Raw genomic sequence first — 22,942 nt, 5'->3', positions numbered from 1 at the left:
AATATTGGGGGGCTAGTTAATATATAGCCTTTAAGGGTAATTTGCTAGATTATGATTTGCATTGTGCAAATAAGCCTATTTAAGTCCATTATCCTGTATTATAAAGTAATTTCTGACACCTTAACTGTGCTCAATTTAATTACAACACACTGAAACAGTACAGCTGACTCCCAAAGGAACCTGTTTGGATCAGATGATGATGATATATGCTAGCTGCTGACCATCTTTCACCATCAGATCTGCAACCAACTGCTTTAAAAAACAGTATCAGAACATCTGCATCATCATAATACTTTGTGGCAAAAAGCCCTCCAAACCCAGCAATTGCATGCAACAACATAAGCAGACATAGTTAAAAACCAGCAGCTTCACTGTAATAACCAAAGGAGACAAGAAAAGGCTTTGATTTTCATTCAGCAAACATGAATTTCTGCAGCAGAATCCCCATTGGGTAATTCATCAAGGCACCTATTCTATATCTAGTGTGGCAAGACAGCAAAACCACTTACGAGTCTCCAAAAAGAAAAACACTTGTGACAAAACTATTAAGCATTCCTGGTGATTAAGTAATAGACACTCATTATTTCATGACTGTCTTGAACCAATGCCCCAGACAAAACCATGCAATCATATTTGCTGGTGTCAGGATGAAATCAAGGCATCATGATTTTCTGTATTCCTCCAAGAAAAAGCAAGTTATTCAGCAGCGTCCACAAAGATCTTTCTGAAACAATGTAGAAGTTAACTAAGGAGAGAGTCTATGATTTCTCTTGTGGCTCTGTGGAGGGATGCAGGAAGATACCTGAAATGTAGGTAGTATTTTTATCTTTGGAACTTTTACAGACTCTCAAGAGTGGTTTGCAGCAAAAGCTTTAAGGCAGCATAAAGAATTCTGTTTCTGTTGGTCTCTGAAGATGAAGTACCATTGCTTTCCTTCCTCAGAATGAAAGGAATTGGAAATTACTACTCTACCAATTGACATGTCAGAGGAAGAAGCCCAGCTGGCCAGCTGAGAAGCAACCACATATATCCAACCATTATTCCACCAAGACACGGTTCTGACTACACAAAGAAGTCTGAAGAGGGCAAAGAAAGACTGTGACACCAGCTCTCCCTCAGACGGCAGAGAACCTGCTATACAGGCTCTGAAGACTGCTTTCAGACCAAGCTCTCAATAGGAGTTTCATGCACAGATTCATCTCCCGCGCAGCAGCCTTGCTTATTAAATACAGAAACCCCAAATACAGATTTGCTTTTACCACCAGAGAATAACGTAAAGGGAGGTGTAAGTAAATGAACAAAACAAGGTAAGCATTCTTCAAAATATTTTAAAATTTTCACATGAGAGACACAAAAAGTATTCCCACAGAGGCCACCATCTCACTTCTCCATTTGCAAGGGGACAAAATAAAGTGCTCGTGTTGACTATTAGAAATTCAGAAAAGTAAAATATACACTCATTACTGCACAGATCACCTTTAAAAATTGCAAATGACCTTGCTTTTGTTTCTGAAGATGGACTGTAGTCCAATGGCCATGTTGGTGTAAAATAACCAAATATCGATCGTAATGAAGTAATACAAATTACTTCTAAGACCCAATATGAGTGAGATTGACACAAGCTCTCTCTTTCAGGACCCTAGAGTGAGGAGATTCTACAGGACCATGGAAGGATGAACTCAACTAATATGGACCACTTGAATTCTAGAAACTGAGTTTTATCACTGTCCTCCCTCTGCCAGTGGAGAAATAAAAACCAGAAACACCAAAACCAAAGACATAGCAAACCAGTTTCTGAGAAGAAAACCAATGACTTTCAAAGCCATTCAATGACAGTGCCATCTGACCTCACTGGATAGCTCAATATACCCTTTCTTTTACAGATATAACCGAAGTTGCTTGAATCTTTCAGCTTTCTTTACCGTGTTAGTAACTCTCAAAGTTCCTATGGTTCACCCAGTGTTTCCCGGGGTATACTTTCAATATGATACAAATCCTGATTCCTTCTCAAAAAGAACAAGGTTATCGCATCCACGTTTTTTAAAGATCATTTTTGTACACTGTAGTGTTTACAGTTTACAAAGTCAAAAATAGTGTACCTTGTACAATTCCAGGCAAAGTAGCTAAAAAAACCTAGTAACACTATCCACAGAAAATGACCTCTTCTAACTTCAGTTAGCAAACTTTTTCCTAAGTAGAATACAATTAAGTGTGTGCAAAGCTAGCAGATATAATTACACAATCAACAATTATGTGGTGAAATGGATTGGAAAAATAAAATTAAAACAATAAATGTTAATTTGTATTTGCTAACCATGAATGATATGGCTGCTGCTCTGCAAGTCACAAAATCCTTAAAAAAGAAAAAAAAGTTCTCTTAAAAATTCAGGACTGATATGGGGAAGTGAAATATAAGAAAGTCTATGGAGATGGCATTAATTTGGATCATGAAACAGCTACAATGAAAATTCAAAGCTCTGTACACATGCTCACTGCCCTGGCTTAAAAGGGCCACCAGAATATCTTTGGAATGCACAGTTTAGAAGCAAAAATCAAATTATGGCTGTATTTTCATATGATACGAGTGCACACATTTTCCAAACTGCAATCTTGCGGCAGGAAGACTATTTGAGTCATGTGTGTTTGCACAACTCACAAAATACATATTAAGGAGAGATCTGAAAGAAGGAAGGGGAAAGGCCCTGTATCACTAAAGTGGGAGGTTACTCCTTTAGCAGGATGTGGTTTCAAAACAGGAGCATGACAGTGAACCCAGCACTGCTAGAAGAATCGGAGAGAAAGAGGGGACTACAAGAACCTGCACCAGAGATGCACAGGAGGGCTCCCAGAGCTTGGAGAAGTGGATTATAAACACATAAAGAAAAATTTCAATAAAGCATCAGAACTGAAAGGGTGCCAAGTCAAATTTGAGAGATGCTTTCTGAATTACTTATAAAGACAGAATAGTGCATTAACCTGCAGAAGAGAAAAGATGTATCAATAAGCTGGAAGGGGCAATGGACTTCAAAATATATTCCTGCATCATCATTTCAAACCTCTATAGTTAAGCATATGCAAATCCCACTTCCTCAAATCCCAATTCATTACAGCAAACCCCCTTTTTTAACCAAGAATGATACACGCCTGACCCTACACCAGATCTGCATGAACTGGCAGTATGCTTGAAGGGTTACCAAAATGCATTTTTCTTCCTTATTCCTCAGCCTCTCCTCCAAGAGGTGATCAATACTAATTCCTTTTGCTCTTCTATTTCCACACTTCTTTCAGTCTTTGTCAGCTCAGTATTGTCAATATGCAAAAATACAGCACAGCTTGTTACAGTCTGCTTCCAAAGGGTTGTCTGTAATGAATGAGAACCATACAAGCAGTACTCTTAATAACTGTGTCCACTGCTGACGGTATTTCCTTTCAAACTTCAGAAAGATTTCCTGCCACCTTTGATTTACATTTTGTGCCCGTTTAAAAGCACAGTTACGTTGCAGGCACTGTTCCAGAACATATATCTACATTAATACTGAAATAGCTGACTGGATAATTTAAATTAATTCAGATGTGTGGGTCCTACCAGGTAGTTACTCCTCATGAAAATTTCACAAGACTGCCAGATCCCAAGAGTGAGAAGCAGCAGAAATAAATGCACAACTCATTATGTAACATCATGGAAAAGCTCAAGCAGGGCTGTAGCTTCATGCCATAGGAATTTGGGCAGGAGATTTTTAGAAGCTGGATCAATTCAGTGTCTCTTTTGACACTACAGCCTTAAACCAGATGCAAGAACATTACTACCAGGTGGTGTGCTGTAGCACAGGGAGAAAACCAAGAAGTCTGTGAGCCTCCAGTCGAAGCAGCTCCTCTCAAATCCCAGGGTCTCCAGCAAATTCTCTCAAGTTTTTTCTGCAATTAATGTTCACGAGGCTTCCACACTCTGCCTATAACTGGCAGTAAAGACAAGTTTACTAGTAGGGAAAAAATAAAATAAAAAATAAAAAAAACACCCAACAGCACAGAGAAATAAATTCAGCTTTGGTATGTGGAAGCACAGTTCCACGAGCTACCATGGGAAGGAGTTGCAGCCCTTTCAGCCAGCACTGAGCCTGACAATTCTCCTCTACTGACAAAGTTCATTCTGCAAGTTACAGACCAAGTAATCGTTTCAGATCAGATGCAATTAATAAGCAAATTCAGGTGCCCAGAATCCAACACTGCTGAAATTTTCCTCTGAAACACAACACCAAACACAATGCCATGGACTCCTCTGCTCTCCCCTACAGTGTACAGGGCTGAAGAACCTCAGACTGGGTATCCAAAACAGCTATCTGATCCAACAGAACAAAGAATCATCATGAAAACTGAAGTGACCTCAGGAGATCAGATAGTCCATGTCCTTCAGCCTCAAAGCATGTGCAGTTACATCAGGTTGCCAGGGGTTTGTCCAATATGGTGTCCAATAATGGAAATACCACTATCTCTCTGGACATCATGTTTCAGTGTCTGATCACCCTTATGATGAAGAATTTCCTGGTGTCTGCTTGGGGTTTATCATGGTCCGTTACTTGAGCCTGCTGCCTCTCACCCTACCACTATGCACCTCTGAGAAGAGTTTGGCCCCATCCATCTTCTCTACACCCTCCCATTAGGTAGCAGACATCTCACGACAGAAAAGATGGTATCAAGCTAGTTATATTTAACTAGGAACTGCCTACAATTCACCCACAGGGAAATACTGGAGACAGGACACTTTACCCCTGACTTTCAAGAGCTTCAGTAACTTGGAGACATGGGATCCACAGTACTGCTCCCTCCTCCAGAAAAGATGTCCATATCCCCACCTTTAGAAGATTGGCAAGTAGAACTGGTTTGCGTAAGACGCAGCTAGGTGAGAAAGAAGGGGTGAGCTTTGATTTTATTCAAGTCTTTTGAGTGGAAGCCTTACACTGGGAATGAAAGACATGAATCCAAATCCTCCTTCTGCTTGCTCAAACTCAGGTCTGTAGTGTATTCCCTTGGCGGGGGGAGCTACTGCCCAGCGGAAGCTTATTCCAGACACGAGTAATCTCCATCACTCTTGCCCTGCCCAGGAACTTGGCAGGGAACATTTCAGGAGGGACCAAGGCCTGGGGTTAGCAGCAGCAAGGAGGAAGCTGCTCCTGCACTGGTCCCGCTCTTCAAGGCAGAAAGAACAAATGTACATCGCAAAATGCAATGAGGTGCAGAGACGACTGAGCTTGTGGAGAGCTGAGCCAGTGAATATAGATAGCATGGTACAGCTCAGCAAGGGCCTCACCAGCTTCGCAGAGGAACTGTGTGAATGTGGAGTTAGCATAGCAGGATACTGAATGAAATCAGCTCTGCCAAGCGGGCCAATATGGCTAGACTATGTCTCCGTACAAGTAAAAATCCATGCGCTGCTGTGCCCTATGGATTTCCTGATTTAATCTCTACTCGCCTCAGCATCGCTGGCTCCGCTCCGTTTCATATCGCACACATTTCTGGGAACAAAAAGTAAGCCTGCACTTGTGAAGAGACCAGTGTTTCTGAATATGTGTTGGGCTTCCTCCGAGTACCTACCAGTTCCAACTGTGCAACCGACCTCAGGCACAGGAATGCTTCGATTCTGAAAATATATAGGTGTGAACTCAGCACTGGCCTGCTTAACCCTATTGATACTGAGACAGATCTTAGCATGCGCAGATACAGCTCAACATGCTCAGGAAACTTTAAAGCTGTAACAGTGATGCATCTGTAATGAGGAGAGAGTTGAGGCACGCAATTTTGGATTTGGAAGTCAGATACTGCTTGACATGCAGAAGTTGTCTTGTACACTTAGCTTTAGTCTGTGGCCTGGTAGCGAGAGATCAGGCTTCAGATGATGTTTTGTAGAGTTACTCTTGATGTACATACTTGGAAGAGAAAAGGATGCAGCAAACAAACCAGAAAACTGGTACAGGTCCTGAAAAGGACCAGATATCATGTCTTCCTTCTACTCTTAGATGTATTAACTTCTCTGTTCAGACTTTTCAAATTGGTATGCCACATCATTTTAGAATTTAGCCAAAATTGGTATTCAAGCCTTTTTTTTTAATTGCATGTACACAGATCACATTGATTTGGAAGGTACGATGATTGTGCAGTAAACATGTGTGGAGTCTAAAATCTTCAAATCAAGATGTGATCGGTGCTAAACACCCTATGCACACCAAGGAAGTACCAGTCCTGAGAAACTGATTTGTTTGTTCCTCTCCAGCTAAAGGTCTGAGTTGGAAAGCACTACATCTTCAGATGGGAAGAGTGTTTGGGACCCTATTTAAAAATACATATATTAACAGCTATTTCTGCAGCACGATCTGCATTCCCTGATGTGTTAGTTACCTTCCATACATTCATAGCAAGATGCAGTTCACAGCCCCATGTGTTAAAAGTAAGGGCAATAATGTCATGCAGATTTTGAAGTGTATTACTACCATAAAAGAAGAAGAGACTACAATACTTTGAAAACCAAGCCATTACACGTTGATTTTCAAACCCTATAACATGTATCTGAAGAACCCAGTGACCCACGGTCCTATTAGGGAGACAGCTTTTTTCTCCTATCTGAATCCCGAAGAAGATAAAGTCATTATGTAGGATGATTGGAATAATGATGCAAGGATAACACTCAGACTTAAGTATTTCCAGACACATTTTCCCTGTTTGGCAGGAAACTTGTTTTGTAAGACACAGAATTGTCCTAATATAACAGCATAGCAACTGCAACTTAGAACAAGTCGGTTAATGGACTCTTAGGAGACTTTTGCTGTAGAACAGCATTTAGACGCATGTATTTAAAAAACAGGTGGATAATCCAAATGTTCAGTTACTAGGACACTAACAGTTATGTCCATGGCAATTTTGTTTCTGTTCTTTAAACAAATCATCACTTGCAAGCACTAATGTTAAAACCAGAAAGCCACTCTAGTACACAGTGGCTATAAATGCCAAATCAATTTTCAGCAGATAATAAAGTCCATGTTTTACAATCAGCAATGCACTGTTTTACTACCCAAAATGTAAGCTAATAATATATAGCTCTGCTAAATGGAAAATGCAGATATGCTGTTAAGAAACGGGCTGGCTGTGAGATGATGGATCATTTCTGCTGGGACCTTCTTAAAGCTATGTGCAAATGTTTTGAAAATATCACATGATGTGGCCATGTGTTAAAAATTACAGCCAGTTAAGTTCTCTGCTAAGAAAAATATGTGGGCAATTTATGAAATGCACTCCAGGATGGAGATATCTTAAGTAAAACCAGATTTTGAAAACAAACCCATTTTTTTTGAAACATGAACTTAAAAAAAAAAAAAGTTGCAGCCACATCTGGAGAGCAGAAGTAAAGAAAGGGTGGTCTGACCTAATACCAGGCCATCTTCTGAAAGAGCAGCATTATTTCTGAGCTACAATGACTGTGATCACTGATTGTCCTTTTAAGGAAACCATGCTGAATACTGCCATGGGCAATAATAAAGCATTTTGTAGGCCAACATCTGTTCTTTGAAAGTACTATAAAATGACTGATAGATTTGTAATGTTTCATAAATAAAGTCCGGAATAAACAGCTCAAAAAAAAAAAAAAAAAAAAAGCCACACCACATTCACGGTAATCAGACAAACCTGTGTATGTTATTAGACCTGAACACTCGGTATCAATTATTTAGAGATAAACACTTCCTAGAGTTCACTACACAGAATGACAAAACTGTTAACTTTGTTACTGCAAGCTGCATGTTAACAGGATTATCTTCCTAGAGACTTTGCTTAGAGTTGCAGTAGTGCCTTAACAGAGGTCTGAATTGCTTTTACAGCCTTTCATTAGCAAGCCTTGCTGCTGTCACTTTGCCCTGACAGGATAGTGAGGAGGTGAGTGGCCAGTCGCAATTGTAACAGTAGGAGCAGTTCATCTTTAAAGGGCAAATTTAGTTTGTGTAACTGTTATCATTACACATAAAGCAGAATCCATTCTTATTACTTCCTGTTCTTTCCCCAAAAGGACTTCAGATGTCAGAATCACTGAAGGGATGCTTCTGAAATCAAGACTTCACACATATACAAAAGGCACTGACATAATATCAGATTACATAAAAATACACGTCCTTTTAATCTCCTGTACATAATGTGCTTACTTTTAAAATACAAAATCTGCCCCAGATGGCTAATAATGCCCATTTGAAAAAACCAAACACCAAATATTAAAGGGCTAAAATATGCTGTGAACAGATTGAGAGGCAGTTCATCCTAGAGGAGAGTAAAAAAGTGCAGATGGGTGTCAAAAATAGCCAAGTGTCAGATCTGTTCAAGTATCTCCATTCTGGCACATGCTCCCAGTCACAGCTGTTAGTGTATTCTCTGTATCCAAGTGCAAGGTTTTCTAACACTCCGAGCTGACATTAAAACACACTTCTTGCTTGCTACTGCTTTAAGAGAATGCTGGAAATTAAAGATTTATTTAATGGTAAAGCTTAACGAGTATTGATAAGGATATACATACTCGAGTGCAGTGCATGCCATTTTGATTAAAGATGCATGAAATTTTAACCAGCAGGTAGATTAAGTAATTTAAATGCCAAAGGCTTAATAGGTTTTCAAAAACCTCCACTCTAGGCATTCCAACAGTTTGCCAATAGCCCCAAATAATGCACAGAGGGATCAAAGCTAGTAAGATTGTGTCGTTTTAGTACATTTAAATATCTTAATAAAATACACCAATAGTAAAGTGCATGAGAAGATGAGTTTCATACAAACATAAGGGAAATGTCAGTGGCTTCAAATTATGCAGAATGCACAGTTCTCCAAATTAATGAATTACCGTGGTATTTCTAATGAAGACCACGTTCCCAGGAATGTAATGCATACAAATCAAATTTGGCGTCTAAAGGGTTAAATTGACCTTTCATAGTCCTCAGTTGTTATCTATGCAAATTAATTTGCCCATATTTCAACCATATAAATCCTCTTAGCTTGTGCTTTGAGCAAACAGAGCCCACTTTCTTGTTACAACCAGAGGATCAGCAAACATACCAGCAGTGGGGTATGACCGTGTATAAAAATCCTAAAAGGAAAACATTCTTCCAACAACTGGCAATACCTACATGCAACTGTGGTTGCAGCAAACTGGCAGATACTGTTTCAAAACACCATCTGCGAGGTGTACAGACTCTCTGTGATCAAGCGTAGCCTCTTCTGCCTGTCCTACCCAAATAATCCACAAGAACCAGCCAGCTGTAGGATCTCTAGCCCTGTCTTTTTTTATCCAGACACACAGGCTGCTATAATCAGGCACATGGCTTTCTTCAGTCCTTCCCAAAGGGGAAAAAAACAAACACACCAAATTCAATCCACTTGGTCGTGGTCAAGCATCTCACAAAACCCCTCAGACAAATCACCCTGCATAGAAGCACCGTTTTCATTGGCAATAACACTTATCAATTAGACAAGTGATCGTAAGATCCAAGGATAATATTTTCTTGAGGAAACCAACCTATAAAAATTTCCAGCTCCATAGCAGTCCCTGTAATGCAGCAGATTTTTTTATTGTTTTATTTTGAATCAACATATTTCAGTGATCTGCCTGGTGACAGTTAAGGACTACGGTTTAGGACAATGCTGCAATAATTTGTTTTATAAATCTCCCTCACTTCTTTAACATAAACAGCTTTTCAGAGAGATAATTTCAGCTGATGGGTGAACCGATCAAATGTTTGCAGATTCAAGGTACAGCTGGCAGTCATGAAAGCCAGCCTGAAGCTGTATTTCTCTTCAAAAAAATGATCCCCCGTGCAGAGACCTGCACCCACAAAGCGGGTGACTTTCTGCTATTTCTATTCCTTTTCACTGAAACATCCAGTCCTGCTGTAAGTATCATCTCTGGCAGTTCCCTTGCACAAATTCCCCTCCCCCAAACATATACACAACAGAATTAGCATCCACGATCGCTCTGTACCCGTATCAGCTTGCAAATCACCCTCTATATTAAAAGACAGAAAAAAAACCAAGAACAAGAAGGGAAAAAATACCATCAAAAAAAACAATTAGCGTTTCCTCATTTAAAACCAAAAGAGCTGCAATAATTTCAACTCACCAGGCATCCTTGGATAAAATATACCACACTGTAAATGGCTCTCTCCTAAAAGCAAGCTTATTTAGGGCTCAGTGCCTCCTGTTCTGGAATGAACAGAGAGAAGCGAGGAGGGCCATCAGAACTGGCTGTGGCAGCGTAGCTGGAGGCAGGATGCTGGGCGCGTGCGTTTGCCAGGCAAAGACAGATGGAGAGCTGACACTCTGTATTGCACTTGGAGCAGAAATGTGAATGATGACAGGAGCACATGTGGCCTTGAACCCAGCCCTGTCTCTTCAGGCAGAACAATGACAGGGATGTGTGTGCAAATTATCACAACCCCGGCTCCCCTCAGCTGACTCCTTTTACTCTACCTTTCACACCAAGTTCCAGATGACCAAAGAATAGAAACTAAAATGCAGAGTGATAAGCCAAACACTGAATTATTCATTTTTTCTTTAAAAGTTAACCCTTTCTTCTGCTGACAACAATTAAAGAGAAACACATCGCTTTGAATCAGCTCTCCTCCAAAAGTGGAAACAAATTCATTCTTTATTTTAACAGCCATAATTTTGCACTCCATAGGACCACGTTTGTTTATTTAGCTGGAAATTCAAAACGTGCACAAGGATATATGAGAGTCCCCCCTCCTCTTCCTCCCCTCCCCACACTTTTGTCATTATTATGCCGTTTTACTATAGCGAACAAAGTATCAAAATCATTCCCTTTCTCAGATTCCCAGTAGTATGTGTAAAATAGAACACACTTAGAAAGCAGACCACTTTTATTTTACTATAGTGCTTTTAACCCCCTGGGATTCCTGCATTGATATGTTCCAAACATTCGCAGCTTACTCTCCTTTACCTTGCTTGGTGATCCATGGGGGATGAAAACAAAATCTTCCCTGTAAAGCTTTTTCAAGAGCTGAACAATCATGTCCTCCCAATTTCTGATTTTGCACACCCCTTAAATGTTTATCCTTCACATGAATAACGTATGCCTGGCTAGGTTCAATGCACTCTTCCCTATTAAGCTTTAATGGACACCATGATACATAAAACTACAAGTCTTTGTTATAGTGCTTTATCTAAAGCTGGCTATTTTCTTCTCAGCAGTCCCTCTTTAGTCCTTTGTAAAACATCTTTGCCTCTTAGGAGAAACATACGCCTGACTTGCATGCCTTCTGTAGTACACATAGCCTTGCACAAAATTCCAGGCACAAGGGGAAAAAAATCTTTTTTTAAAATTCTCCTCCCATTTAGCACTTGCAAAAGCTTCTCCCTTTAGTAACGAGTTATTTCTCCAGCAATTAGTTCGCAGATCCTGGTTCTGACTTTGCCTTTGTAGTATAGGTTTAAACTCGTACAGAAAGGCAGCGATTCTCAAGTCAGATCTTCAGGAGCTGCATTCTTGTCAGTGCACGACTAATCATTTTGTACTTATTTATGCATCTCCCTGATTTTGTGTTATGCCATCTTCTGCCTCTACTACACAGCAACAACTCTGCTTTCAGGTCTTCCTCTTCCTTCCTCTAGCTGCCACAGAGCCTGATAAAGATCTATTTAGGAAAAGGACACACATGTGAAATTAAGCAAAAAATAACAACCCTTCCAATATCCAGACTGAACTCATGAATATTTCTCATTTAAAGCAAATCAATCACTTCATTTACTGATATTTCCACAATAACTTTTTAATGCTAAGTGCCACCCTTAAGCTTCATTTAAAAAGGAGAGACTCCAAACACCGGAGTGCCAAATTCAAGACAGTCAAAGAAGCAAAGGAGCCCCAGTAAAGCACCCTGGCACTAACAATCTAACACTGCTGCTACCTGAGGCGCACCTACATCAAATACCTACCGTAATGAAGTTCTCTATAATGGATTTTTGACTGCCAGAGTGCCCAAGAGAAACACCGAAACACGAAAACATTTTCATGACAGACTGCTTTCATGAAGGGGGGAAAAGTAGAGGGGGGAAAGGGAGAGAAGCAAGGGAAAGGGAGACAAAGTCTGCACCACTGAGGCCCTGAAAGAATTTACCATTCTTTTTGTTTTATTATTTGATGCACTATTAAAACCAGTCAGTTAGTATTGTATTTGCTGTGTTGTTTTTTCTTTTTTAATGCTGTAGTCTATATGAAAGGAAAAACATTTTCACAGTTGGAAATGCAACCTTTCATCAACATAGATGCAGCCTGAATCAGCTTCAGAGTAGAAAGTAGCGTGTCAAAGGTATGACGCATTTTAATAAAACCTAACAATATTCACTCCTAAAAGAAGGTCTTAATATCAGTACATTGTAAATCCAGAGACCACGGTTCACGAAATTGAACTTCCATATGCTGTGTGATTATGCATCTTTTTTCTGTGTGTAAAAAGCCTTTTTAAGCTGTTATCTGACTACAGTAATTGCCACTTAAATTGATCCACGTCAACAAAACCTGGATCCCTGGAGATTCTCACCTAGAAGTCTGCTCATGGAAGGGGCTAACAGAATGCCTGTGCATCTGAGACTACTTCAGCATTTTCTCAAGCAGCCAGCTGCATGAATAGTTTTCCCCTCTCATTATTTAATACACTGAGGCAGGCTGCAACCCATTTGGCAGTCCTCCCTGAATAAATATCTGTGGATATTTATTCTCTTTCCCCACCCTACCCCATTTTTAATTCAGTCACTTAATGCTTGTCCTAACAGTTTTAGCACCAGGTCTGAAATTTTAGCAGGCCAAGCAAAGGTGGACAGCCCATTCTGTAAAACGGTTCTCTTCTTGGTGAAGAAAGTGGTTTTAACATAGGAACAATTCTGCTCTATCACAAGAGTTGGTATTATGTGCAATCCACAAAACCAAAGGGATACAAAGAGAGTAAAAAATCCAGAAGATAATCTTCAGCCAGTTTCTTTATGGTGCACATTATGCTACACCTTCCTGGATGGGAATCAGCTCCTTCTTTGACAATCATTCAAAACACTTAACAAAATAATTTTAAATAATCCCCTACAACTCTTGAATTTGAAAATGGGTAAAGAAGGCAAAACAATCCCCATAATCATATAGTTGGAAGGGGGGGAAAGAAGATTTTTATGCAGTGGATGATATAAGGTCTGTAAGACATGGATCTGATGGAAAAAAAGAAATTCCAGATGATCACCATTTAAAGATACAGAGATTGCCTTTTGCGCAAATCTAGCTTAATAACAGGGACTGGAACTCCACTGAAATGCATCTGTAGTTAATGAAAGCTCTCTATTAACAGTGAAGGAAGAATTTAACTCAAAGCTTTTCTGTAGGACTTCTCAACTTCCCGCTCTACTTATAGCAGACTGTTGTGATACATTGTGACTTCACACAGTGGGTATTAAGTGAGTTAATTCAAAGGAGCTGAAACCTCATTGATCCTAATTGAAAGCAATACACCCAACCAAATAGTTTTCTACCCCATCTGCTCTGGCCTGCCACCAGCTATTCAATACAAGAGAATTAATAGTTTCAGATATTCTAACAGACCCAATAAAAGCACTCATTTAAGCAGGACTGCATTAACAAAGTGAAAAACCAAGGGCAAAATGGGTTCAAATGGAGCATTTTACTCCTAGTTGGCTTTAACAAAGCTGAATAATGCTTATTCTGACTTTTTATGTGCAAGACTTGATAAACTGAATGAGAAGGCACTCAATGATCAGTCAACGAGCATTGATGAATGGTCATTAGGACCCCCCCAATCTCAGGGAAGGCCATTCCACAAAGTGGCACACCAGCTTGAAAGGGCGGACTCACTAATGTCCAGATCTCCCTGCTTGCTTGTTCCACTTTCACTTTCAGACCACTGGCCACCAAATGAGGCTGACATATTGGAAAATAATCTTTTATGGGCGAATGGTAAATAAAAATGGAGGCATTAGCTGGGCTTTCAAATTCAAATCTGGTAGTTTTGTCAGCCCCCAAACGTTTTGATTTTCCACCCAGCTGGAAGCTATTAGTGTTTTCTTAAGGCATCCCACTGACGGGGCAAACCCACCTAATGTGTGAGCTGTAGAGCTGATGGAGGCGGGGAGGGGGGGCGGGGGAAGCAGGGGATGACCACTTCTGGATGCTTTCTGAACTTTACTCAGTTGACTGTCCAACCAAAGTACAGTGTAGGCAATACCTTCAGGAGAAGTTCACTAGTTTCTTCCTACCCAGTATCTCTTGTCGCTTGGTGCGACAGTAGTCACCTAGGCCTGTAACGGGTACCCTCAGTATGACTTTTTCCATGACATTGTACCTAGCCTCCCTTGTTTTTACTGCACTACCACAAAAGAGCTCAAGCTATTCAAGAAAGGCACTTGTTTCTAAACTTCTAATTCTTTGCTTGGAAACGGACTTAAAATATTCCAATAAGATACATGCTTATCTGTTGACAGTAGCTCTTAATGCATGCAACACAAAACATTTGCCAGATAACACTAAACATTTCCCTAAGCATTTCCTTATTGGCAAGGCTTTCTGGACTTCTGAAAAAAGACAAATGGGACCCTTAAAACATACATAGCTCTGTGAAATGCAGACTAATTGAGATTACCTACACAAATACTCAATAGCTGAAAGCTAGTCACCAAGCTAGGAAGAAAATATTCTTGGTTATCTAAGAGAAACTGTTCATCATGTTACCTCTATTACTGGATTAAATTCATTGGAGGTGAGAAAGCATTCATCTGTTTTTTCAGTTAAGAAAACTGAATAGTCATACTATTTCAATAGGATAATCAGAAACTAGTCCTCTGAAGAGGATTTCAAATCATCTGCTAAGAAAAGGCAACTTTGGCGATGGGTCAGACTTAGCAACTTGGAATAAAAAAAAATAAAATAAATCATCCTTGTTGTACATTGCCAGAAATCCCAGTGGCATTTCAGGAGTATTTCAGGTTTCAAAATTATGAAAATATACATAAAGACCTACTGTAGGAGAACAGTTCCCCCAAAAATTAACTGACTCAGAATGGGAGGCCCAACATGTAGGCTTCAGGTCTTAAAGAATGCAAACTCTTTTGCTCTATATATACATTTTATTAAGAACACTCACGTGGACAAACTCACATATATGTACCTGTTTTGGTGTCTATTTCTTTCACTTGATCTGGTCTAAACCAAGTTCTGTCTTGCATTTTTATTAAATACAGTGTTTTCTATAGTGTGGGCAAAGTAAATTAGAATTGACTGTTAATTTCCATCATCATACAGATTCAAAGGAAATTACCACACTATCTGAGCATAGACATCACTGAAGCACTTTAGAAAATTTGATATTGATTTGATATTATTTCTAAAAGGACATAAGAAAATACCAAAGATGCTGTTTCACTGACAGGAGAAAGAATACATTCAGTGTGACCTGGAGAAGCCTGAACAAGAATATCTGGTCCTGCTGAACTAGGGTCATATTTTAAGATCCAAAAAGGAAAGAAAAGAAGAAGGAAAAAAGGTTTCAAGCTATCAGTTGCTTTTTGACTTGACACTCAAGTGTTTGCTCATTTAACATGGGTAGGGAAACTCCTCCTGCTGTAGTATATTAACCCTAGTTTTGACCTCTAATCGATGTCTTTTCAATGCATAGGATTTTCATAATAAAGATAATGTGAGAGCATATTTGTGTGAAAGCGTATCTACCACTAGCCATAAATTTGAGTCTTGCATTTTTCTTTGTAACATGTCAATATTTGTGACACTAACTAAACATATTTTATTCATTTGACAAGGACTGTTACATCATATTGAAAACTTTTGTTTCAATGTCACCACCTCCCCGTTTTGACTGATGGCGAGTTAGTTTTGTTAAAACGCAAGGGGTGATAGCGTATGCTCCAGTGAACTTTCCCTCCTCTCAGCACCAGAGACAAAAACCTGCAGCTCTGTTCTGTGCTGGCAGCCATCTGGCCAGCTTTCTCTCAATGCCTGCCCCACACCACACTGCAGGCAAAATTTCAGGGCTCTAGAGCTCTGTGGAGCTATTCATGACATACCAATTTCACATTTTCTGCTTGTACGCTTGCAACAATAAATGCTAATGAGGACTATGAATGACATTTTTAAAGACAATAAAAAGGTCTCCAAATCCCTCGCATATGGAGACACTATTTTCTAAACTTCACCTTCTGTTAGGGAGCCATTACACTCTAAAGGAAAAAAATAACCTAAGGAGAACAATGAGATGATCAAAGCATAACCGAGTCCTTACGAGTTCCAAAGAAAACAATGCTTGCAAAGCTAGCTTAATGACAGACAGATTTTATGCTGATGTACAGCGGTAACACTTAAGCATAGTAACTTTTTTTTTTTTATAGTACTGCTACTTCTCATCGGGGGGCTCAAAAATTAAGGGGAGAAGCCATAGCAAACCCTCACTTTCACTGACCACATATAACCCCAACAAGCCATAGATTTGTACTTTGTAATTATTAAACTCTAGACGAGTCCAAGAGTAAACTGTTATCATTAATTGATTTGGAACGCTACACTTTAATAGAGATTACTGTACTGACCGACTGTGGCCAAGAGAAATATCAAATTTCAATCTTTTCCCAAATCTGCCTTTTGCAATGCTATTGCTACTCAAAACAAAACGAAACAAAACAAACAAAAAAAAAGCCTTTACTTTTGGTACTGACTTTTATATTTAATTAAAGACAGCTTCCTGTTATTAGCACGGATTAAAAACACTTTCAGGAAAATCCACCAGGTGGAGCAAATACACAGCAATACAAAACATTTATTTATGCTCCTGCCATTTTCAAAAGGGAAAACATGTTTTATATGGAAATACTCTTACCTCTTGACCTCCCTTCTTCACCCTTTTGTCATATATTGATCAATTTGTACTTATTTACTACATTTATAATGGTACAAAAGCTTTGTTCAGAGAGGCCTTCTTACAAAGTTATTGTTCCTGATGAGTATCAATATGAATTTTCAACCCACAATAGTCATCAGGTATATAAAGGAAATTAAAGAATAGTAGTATTCAACATATACGTGTGTGTGTGCGTTGTGTGTGCGTGTGCATATTCAACAATATAATGATAATGTTGCTCTTGTAAAACAAACCAACAAGCATTCAGAAAATAAAGCTTAGTCTTGCATAAGGCTGCAAAATCTTCACACTGGCCTCCAAGACAATGGGCTGGAAACCCAGCCCCATTCTCTATGCCTTGTTATGTGTTTATACACATAGTAGTGCCAGTAACATCACAGCAGTGCCATTGTATGGTATGCTGGTGTTTACTATTAATGCCTTTATTTTAGCATGACATCCACCAACTACTGAGTAACTTCAAGAATGCAGTGAATGGGGCCTGTAAATAAATATTTGAGCATACCTAGGACAGCTAAGCATTATTTCTCCATTTAAATTATTTGCTTTCCAGAGCCAGGTGAGAAAGCCACCTCCTCATCAAGTATTTTAACTTTGCCTGATGAATGAAAAGGTCTAATGGCACAGAGGCAGGGGGGCTCTTTTTTATGTGAAGAGAACTAAGTCCTAACAGAAAAGTGGTTATGGATGAGTCTTCTCACAGTTATAATAGGACAACCCACTGGCAGACCCTGTAATTGCTAAAATGGCAAAGCACCATTACGAAGTGAACTGCTCTAATGCAGCTCAGCATCTGGAAACACAGCAGAAACAGTACACAGACTCATTCAACCCTTGATGATGGAAAAGCATTATCGTTTGTGAGTGACAAACGGAAGGTACTGGTTTTAGTCAAAGAAACCTTTTTCTTTCTATTGTTTCCTTACTTACACCTTCCATCATGTTTTTCTCTCACTTTTCTGTTCAGTGCCCTCTGTCTTCTCTCTGGCATCACATCTACTCCTACCTTCTTGATTCTGGGCCACCTCCTCACTCTGTTACACATCTCCCATCTCCAGTCCACTGCATGACCAGTCTCTGCTCCTGCTGCCTTGGACATCCATCCTCTCCCACCTCTGCTAGCCCTGAAAGCTAGAAGTTCCAGAATTTGAAGCTGTAAGTACTATCATAAAATATTACCCACAATTAAAATGTAAATTAAAGATCAATAACCAACACTGACCTTGAGGGACAAACGCTATGCGGGACAAATGCTATGCCAGTTAGGTTTCCACTACAAAACTGAGCCAGAACGGGATCCACTTAATGTGCAATCAGAGGAGCACATCACACTCCCTGGAAACACAATGTGTTGACATAAGCTTTGTGCTTTTAGTCCAACCCAGACAAATCCCGTCATAGCTAAGGGAAACTAATATACCAAATCTGCTTCTTTAGGAATGGCGAGGAGCTTTGAGGCCTTTAAATATAATTTCATTTTATCTATTTGAGTTGTACTCCACATGGTGCTTCGTTGTAGCCATTCAGAAGAGAAGCAGAAGAATGCAGAGGTGATTATGAAGTGGAATTTCATACCAAGAGCAAATTACACCACTTCACACTTGAACATCTGCAAAGAGCAGCAGTAAGTGTCTGGGCACAATGCAAGGTGCCAGTTTTAATGAAGCTCGAACCAGCTTGGGAACCGTTACCAACGAGAACTATCCTTAAGCAAGATTGTCACAGCACTGACTTGCAGAGATGCCCAAAATAAATATTTTCTCAAAAAGAATGCTGATTTAAAACCATTATGTCTGAGGCATTTTTGAGGTGGCAACCATGGACTAAAGGCTATCATTTTCTGCCATTTTCAAAGAGGAGCTAGGCACCCAATGGGTGGGAGGAAAGGCAGTGTGGTTACTGTCATCACCGTGCGTCCATGGAGAACTTTCATTTTACTATGCCACTGGTTGAGGTGAGCAATGGTTGGCTAAAGGTCATGGACAGTTCATTAGATTATGAACTCTGCAAAAAACATAAAGGCATGTAAAACACTGGAAGGAGGGACATGACTTCTATGACTTGTAAAGGTTTAACTAACAAATAGCGCTTTCATATAGACACTTAATTCCTTTATGTGTACAAATCCTATAGGAACATGACACTGACCACAATGCATAAGCCATCTTTTTTCCATCCAGTAGATAGAAACAATTCTTATTAAAACTATGGCTTCTTTACAGTACGACAGTTTAAAGATATTTAAAATTACATGTCTAAGTAATTCACTTTTAAAGGCACCTTTACACCAGAGTTAGCCTAAGGAGCTCATAATGAAGAAGGAGGCCTGATTCTAAAGGTGAAGGATCATGTACATACTTAAGAGTTTATTAGATCACGATTATCGATCTGATACACTATAACAGCTCTTTTGTTGCACCATCCCCTGCAAATCCTTCTTAGATGGAGGATTAGTGGCACAATAGATCATAATGTCTCTCTTGGTTCCATTGCATTGTCACTGACTCCTGGCTGCATATGCCCACTGAAGGCTACCTTATTTTAATGAAGGGTCCCCAAAACCCTTCCTGGTAATGTCTGCATGCAAGAAAAAAGGTGTGCCCTTAAAACTGCATTATAAAATTCTCATGACATATTAGCAGGGAAAATATATGTTACTGCTCAAACAATTTCAATCTCACCTACAAGGTACCCAAAACCATCAGCACGTGAAAATGTTCTCCGAGACTGCTGGCACAACCCTAAAGGCTGACCAAAACCCTTCAGTATAAAAGAAAATTAAACCTTAGTTCTTTCAGTTCTCCTTTTCCACTCCTACACCCACAAGCATCTTTCTTTGACCAGCTTCTGCCCACAACAATAAAAGGCCAATGGTCACACGCTATACTCATTTTTGCTGCAAAGTCATACTATGTTCCCTCCCTCTACTACTTGTATCTCGTGATCTTAAGTTTTGCCAGAACTATCAACAGCACTGTGCTATAAACTAGAGCATTAAAATTATCCAAACAGGAGTCATATTCTTCACTTATCACTCAAACAAGAAGCCGTACTTTAATTCTTCACAAATAAAATTAAAAAAAAAAAATCAAGACCATTATCTAAGTGAACACTTCAGTATCTTTCAGCTATAATCTTGAGCTTTACATCCCAATGAACACTTTGCATCTGTGGGCCCAAACCTGACCGGTGCACAAAGCCCTCCTTGTGCACCCGCACTTTCAGCCTGTTGAGGAACCTCAATAAACAGCAGCTACAAGGAACAAGGACTATAATGACCCTATCCCAACATTTTAAAACTGAACACCAAGCTGGACATCTAAGAAAATCACATGAATAATGAGAACAGCAGTTGATAGCTGCTACCACTGTTTTAATGGGCCATGCCAGAACAAACACTGGCTTAGTTTGAATCCATGGGATGAATAAAAATAACGTTGCCAAGCATGCTGAAAATGAAGAACTTAAAATGCCAAGAATGACTATTATGTTAATGATCCACTGCAAAATAACATTTTTCAAAAGTTTATTTGCTGCACAGCACAAACTCCACCTGAAAGAATTTGCTCCTTCAGAAAAATTGTATCTCTGAAAATAAAAAAGGCCAAGCAAGGGGAGAAAGAATAAAGTAGAAGGAAAAGGCAGCAAATTCAGAAGCAAAAGGGTTAACATGTTTTGTTTCAGTCGGTATTATACCAATGCCAGAATTACAAGGGAAAGACTAAAAAGAGACTTTTTTTATTATTATTATTATTATTATTCTTTAAAAGAAAAAAAAAAATCAGGCCTATCTGTCACAGGGTTGTCCGGGCTGGAAGAACTGGCAGGAACCTCAAATTCCTGACCAAACCCTCTTCCACACAATGCCTCCTGAATGGAAGGAACCCAGGCCCGGCAGAGATAGCCTGCTGTCAGGAACCAGCCCTGACGTGTGCGGACAGACAGGGCTGGCCTCGCAGGATGTCAGAGCAGCAAACTGCTGTTCAAGATACTGGGTTTTCACACACTCCCGGCCTGGATGTTTTGCTCTCAGGTAATTAAACAAGGAAACGGGGCTGATGTGTACAAGTCTGACCCCTGCGCCTCGGCTCCACGGTTCTGCATATCAACTTCCGCACGAACTGCCCGGAGCATCAACAGAGTCTTCTACTCCTGCTCTCAGCCTCTCCCGCTCCTGACACCAAGCCCTAAAACAAATCCTCCTGGAAATATCTGCTGCTGCCTACTCCTTTTTATTATTTTTTTAATTATTTTTTTTATTTAAGAAGGGCTAAATTACTTGTTCTCTTCCACACACCTTGCTGCTGTGTCTCATAAAAAGAAAGGAAAAAGGAAAGAATGGGATACTTTTGGGTAGCTGTTCTTCAGCTAGCCATATAAAATATTAAGTATTTCGAGGAAGGGAAGAACAGACAGAAAGATGAGACAAGGGATTCCCAAATTAATGCTTACTTTAAGGTCATTACTCAAAATGAGAAAGCTCCTGAAAAATATTTCCAATTTGTCCACCCAACTGCCAGACATTCACTTATTTGGAAATATAATTGTTCTGATTTAAGCATTATTGAAGAGTCTTTATCTTACAATAGCGAATAAATCACAGAATCATTAGAAAAATAGACACGTATTTTCTCTCTTTTTCCCCCCAGTTTAAGAAACGGGAAAAGGCAAGTATTGCCACCTATATGCAGTGAAAACCCAACACAAGAGTGCTCTATGACTGACCTAGTTTCTACACTCTTTAAAGGCTATTTAAACAAAAATTACTTTTAAAAAAGGTAACACATTCCTACTTCTTTCTGGAAAATCCACAGAATAGAATATTGGCTGAAAACAGAAGAGCCCAGAAGAAAGAGGAGTACAAAAGCATGCCTGCTTGTCAGTGTTCAACACAAAGAACATTAAATGAAAACAACTGGCATGCTGCCAAATTCCTATACAGGCAAAGAGATTCAAATAAATTGATTTCACGCATCACACTGACCTGGGATCAGTGAGCAGTGGTACAATACACTCACTGCTCCATGTGGGGCAAAGCCCATTAACGTTATCAGAGCCACAGCACATTACCAAGGAGGGGGGGGAGAAGGGGCTGGAGTGGGCGTAGAGAGAGAACCCAAACTCTGCAAACTAAGGAGGGGGGGGGGGGGGGGGGGGGGGGGCGCACTCACTTTGAAAAAGGAACTTCAGCTTCAGCTGGAATGCTTGGTTTCAGTTTACTAATAAATATATCATATTGTGAGAGCTCGTCCTCTGCTCACCTCAAAGGTTTCAAAGATCGTATTTCCAAATTAAAATAAATACTAATGTCACACACACACTCCCTTTGCATTCTACTTTTAACACAGTTGTTCCCAAACTCAGTTATTCTCTGTGAATTTCCTCCCTTCTCCATCCGCCAGCATTTTATATAGATTATGGGTTATTTTCTTTGTACTTCAAAAGCTGGATGCTTGCCCAGGATACTCTTACTGGCTCTCAAAGTAAGCTGGAGAAATCGGCCACCACGCTCAACTGGCCCAAATGAACTTGACCTACAGACAAAAATGCCTTATTTGCAAGGCAGCAATGAGCAGGGCCCCGGTCCCCTTTGCAGAGTCACCCAGGCACGCTCCTTCCCTCCAAAACCAGCTCGTTCAGACTTTCACTCTCTTAGGATGTGTGAAGTAACCCCTGTATGCCGTGTAGTCTCTTGTCATCCCAGCTTTGTTTTTCATTAAGATCTCTCATGCTCTAATCAAGAGCAATGCCAGCAAGCCACAGGTGTGCACTACATGAACAGATGAAAATCTGATTGTGAGCTGTGTAATGGCAATTTGCTGTCTATAACACACTCGTCCCCTTTTGCATCTGCTTTATGTTAGAAGGCGGGTTTATTATTTCCATTGTAGTCTTTAAGATACGTAGGTAAGCAAACAATTGTTTTGAAGAAAAAAGGAAACCAAGAAAAGAAGACTCTGCAACAGTAAAACAAAGATGAGGAT

At 39.8% G+C, this 22,942-nt stretch overlaps 1 protein-coding gene across 8 annotated transcripts in view; it reads right to left on the bottom strand.

Moving 5' to 3' along the window:
• Window positions 1-22,942, bottom strand: part of RUNX1T1 (RUNX1 partner transcriptional co-repressor 1) — a 117,291-nt gene that overhangs the window by 71,777 nt on the left and 22,572 nt on the right. The window contains exon 1 of one of the 8 annotated variants that reach the window (XM_037379860.1): window positions 17,965-18,082. The exons of 6 other annotated variants lie outside the window; for them this stretch is intronic. Coding sequence is in view for 1 of the 2 variants with exons in the window: in XM_037379859.1 (XP_037235756.1) it covers window positions 10,136-10,142 (7 nt within the window). In the remaining variant the exon portion in view is untranslated. Of the gene's footprint in view, window positions 1-10,135; window positions 10,245-17,964; window positions 18,083-22,942 lie in introns of those variants that run through there. One more of the 8 variants, XM_037379859.1, reaches the window with a different exon arrangement.

This window comes from Falco rusticolus, chromosome 3 (genome assembly GCF_015220075.1).
Source record: "Falco rusticolus isolate bFalRus1 chromosome 3, bFalRus1.pri, whole genome shotgun sequence".
Classification (NCBI taxonomy): Eukaryota; Metazoa; Chordata; class Aves; order Falconiformes; family Falconidae; genus Falco; species Falco rusticolus.
Note: the sequence above shows the minus strand (reverse complement) of the source record. Positions and strands in the feature narration are given on the sequence as shown.